The 2,431-nt window shown below is 72.4% G+C and overlaps 1 protein-coding gene across 1 annotated transcript in view; it reads left to right on the plus strand.

Moving 5' to 3' along the window:
• The window catches only part of FIBCD1 (fibrinogen C domain containing 1), a gene marked incomplete at its 3' end in the record, with an annotated part of 20,693 nt that overhangs the window by 4,155 nt on the left and 14,107 nt on the right, over positions 1–2,431 (plus strand). Inside the window, exon 2 of the mRNA XM_004677877.1 lies at positions 1,545–2,024. Coding sequence (XP_004677934.1) covers positions 1,545–2,024 — 480 coding nt within the window. The remainder of the gene's footprint in view (positions 1–1,544; positions 2,025–2,431) is intronic.

Genomic DNA, 2,431 nt, shown 5'->3' on the forward strand with positions numbered 1-2,431 from the left:
AGTGTGATGTCAGCCCAGCCAGGGCCTGCCTCCGCCCCGCTCTGTGGGAAGCCGGGGTTGCTGGCAGGCCTTGGGGTTGGGCCCCTGCGCCCCGGGACAACCCCCCAGGGTGCCTCTGGGGGCTGGGCCAACGTCCTCCTCGGGCGGCACCCCGGGGCGTCCAGCCTCCTGCTGCCCCGCTCCCAGTCCGTCTCACCGTCCCCTGGGCCAGAGCTGCCTGGGCAGCCACCGACCCTGGGCGGCTCCGGGGCCACACGGGCCAGGCCGCCGGCCCCCGCTGGGGCCCGCTCAGGTGGCTGGTGGCACCTAAGCCTGGGCTGCCCGCTCCTCCCCACCTGGGAGGAGGGCGTCCCTGCGTTCCCACCCCAGTCCTGCAGGCCCGCGTACCCCGCTCCAGCCTCCAGACCGCTCCAAGCCCCTCTTGTCCAGCGGATTTCCTTGCTGGGCACGTAAGCCCCGGCCTGTAAAAGGAGCAGCTGGCGTTTAAGGTGCTCGCTGAAGACCGACTCCTTGGCTTGTTTCATCCCCGGCTCCACGGACCCCGCCCAGGGCCCGGGGGCCCCGGCCCCGCTTTCTGCACCCTCTGCCTTCTCTCCAGGGACCAGGGCTTGGGGTGGGAGGAGGGGGCCCACAGGCGGGGCACCTGGACACGGGACACAGCTGGCCGCCGCCCGTCCGGCCGGGGGACCTTAAGCCGTTCACTGGCGGCTCGGAGCTGCCCTGCTCGAGGCAAGGTGCCTCCTCCTGACGAGGGGCTGGCAGGGCAGGCGGGCTGACAGGCTGGGCGCGCAGGACACACGGCTGCAGAGGCTGCAGAGGGGGACGTCCTCCCTGACAGACGGGACACTGGTGCCCTCATCCCGCGCCCCGGCCTGGTCACCTGGATGCCCCTCACCCCACGCCCCGGGGCACCTGGGACCAGGGTCTTCTGCTCTCTGGGCCTCAGTCTCCCCTCTGCGAAGTGAGCCCAAGTACCGTTGGGGTGTGTGCAGCTTTCGCCCCGAAGGCAGAGGGAGAGGGCTGCCGCCTGGAGGGAGGGCTGTGCCCGCCGTGATGGTGGTGGGGAGGGCGTGTGGGCGGCAGGGGCTCAGCGCGGCGTCATGAGCCCCGCCCGGCAGTAGGCCCGGCCCTCCCCCGCCACCACCACCTCCCAGCCAGCGCGCCCCGAGAAGCGACCCCCACCCCCACGCGTCCTGCCATCCGGCCGGGACAGCTCCGTGCCAGGGGGGTGGCCCAGCCCGGGGGCTACGTCCAGGCCAGCCTCAGGACTGGGCGCCGCCGCCCGAGCCTCAGTCTTCACCCTCAACCTCCGTCTCCCTGTGCCTCGCTCTTGCTACATCGGCGTGTCCTCTGGTCAGTCCTCTCTGGGGTTCTGCCTTTCGTGAGCCCGGCCCCTGGAGAGGGTCCTCTCGGCCTTGTCCAGACCCCCAAGGGCCAGGCTCTGCCCTGGGGCTGCACGGAGCAGGCAGAGCCTGGCCCTTCTCTGACGCCGCCCGTCTCTCTCCTGTCTGTCCGTCTGTCTGTGTGTCTGGGGCTGGACACAGCGGCCTGGCTGCGGCTACGTGCTGTGCACGGTGCTGCTGGGCCTGGCGGTGCTGCTGGCCGTGGCCGTCACCGGCACGGTGCTCTTCCTGAACCACGCCCCCGCGCCCGGCACGGCGCCCCCGCCCGTGGTCAGCACCGGGCCGGCGGGGGCCAACAGCGCCCTGGTCACCGTGGAGAGGGCCGACAGCTCGCGCCTCAGCATCCTCATCGACCCGCGCTGCCCCGACCTCGCCGACGGCTTCGCCCGCCTGGAGGGCGCCCAGGCCTCCGTCCTGCAGGCGCTGACCCAGCGCCAGGCCGAGCCCCGGCTGGCGAACCCCCAGGAGCAGGAGCTGCTGGACACCCTGGCCGACCAGCTGCCCCGGCTGCTGGCCCGGGCCTCGGAGCTGCAGGCCGAGTGCGTGGGGCTGCGGAGGGGGCACGGGGCGCTGGGCCAGGAGCTCAGCACCCTGCAGCGCCAGCAGGCCCACCTCGTCCAGGTAAGGGGCCGGGGGCTGCCCAGCCGGTGCCCACCCCGTGCCGTGCCTACGACCACGTCCCCACGCCCATTCCGTCCATGCGCCGGGACCCAGGCCCGTGGCTGTCCCCATCGACAGACAGGACTGAGGCCGAGAGAGGTGACCCCTCGCCAGCACACAGCTCCTGGCACCAGGGTCCAAACCCAGTTTTTCTCCTTCCCCCCAGGATGCCAACGTTCAGGTCATTTCAGGGCCGGGGCCGGGGGGCTGCCCCGGCACTGCCCCGGCACGAGGGGAGCAGGACATCCCCTCAGAAGCAGATCGAGGTTCAAGGTCATGTGGCCGGGGCAACTCCTCTTCCCCAGCTGTGCGGCCAGGAGAGAGGCACCCCCACCCCGAACCCCCACTTCCCGGCCACTCAGTGAGAC

The sequence above is a fragment of the Condylura cristata genome, unplaced genomic scaffold (genome assembly GCF_000260355.1).
Source record: "Condylura cristata isolate star-nosed mole 26May11 unplaced genomic scaffold, ConCri1.0 scaffold00006, whole genome shotgun sequence".
NCBI lineage: Eukaryota > Metazoa > Chordata > Mammalia > Eulipotyphla > Talpidae > Condylura > Condylura cristata.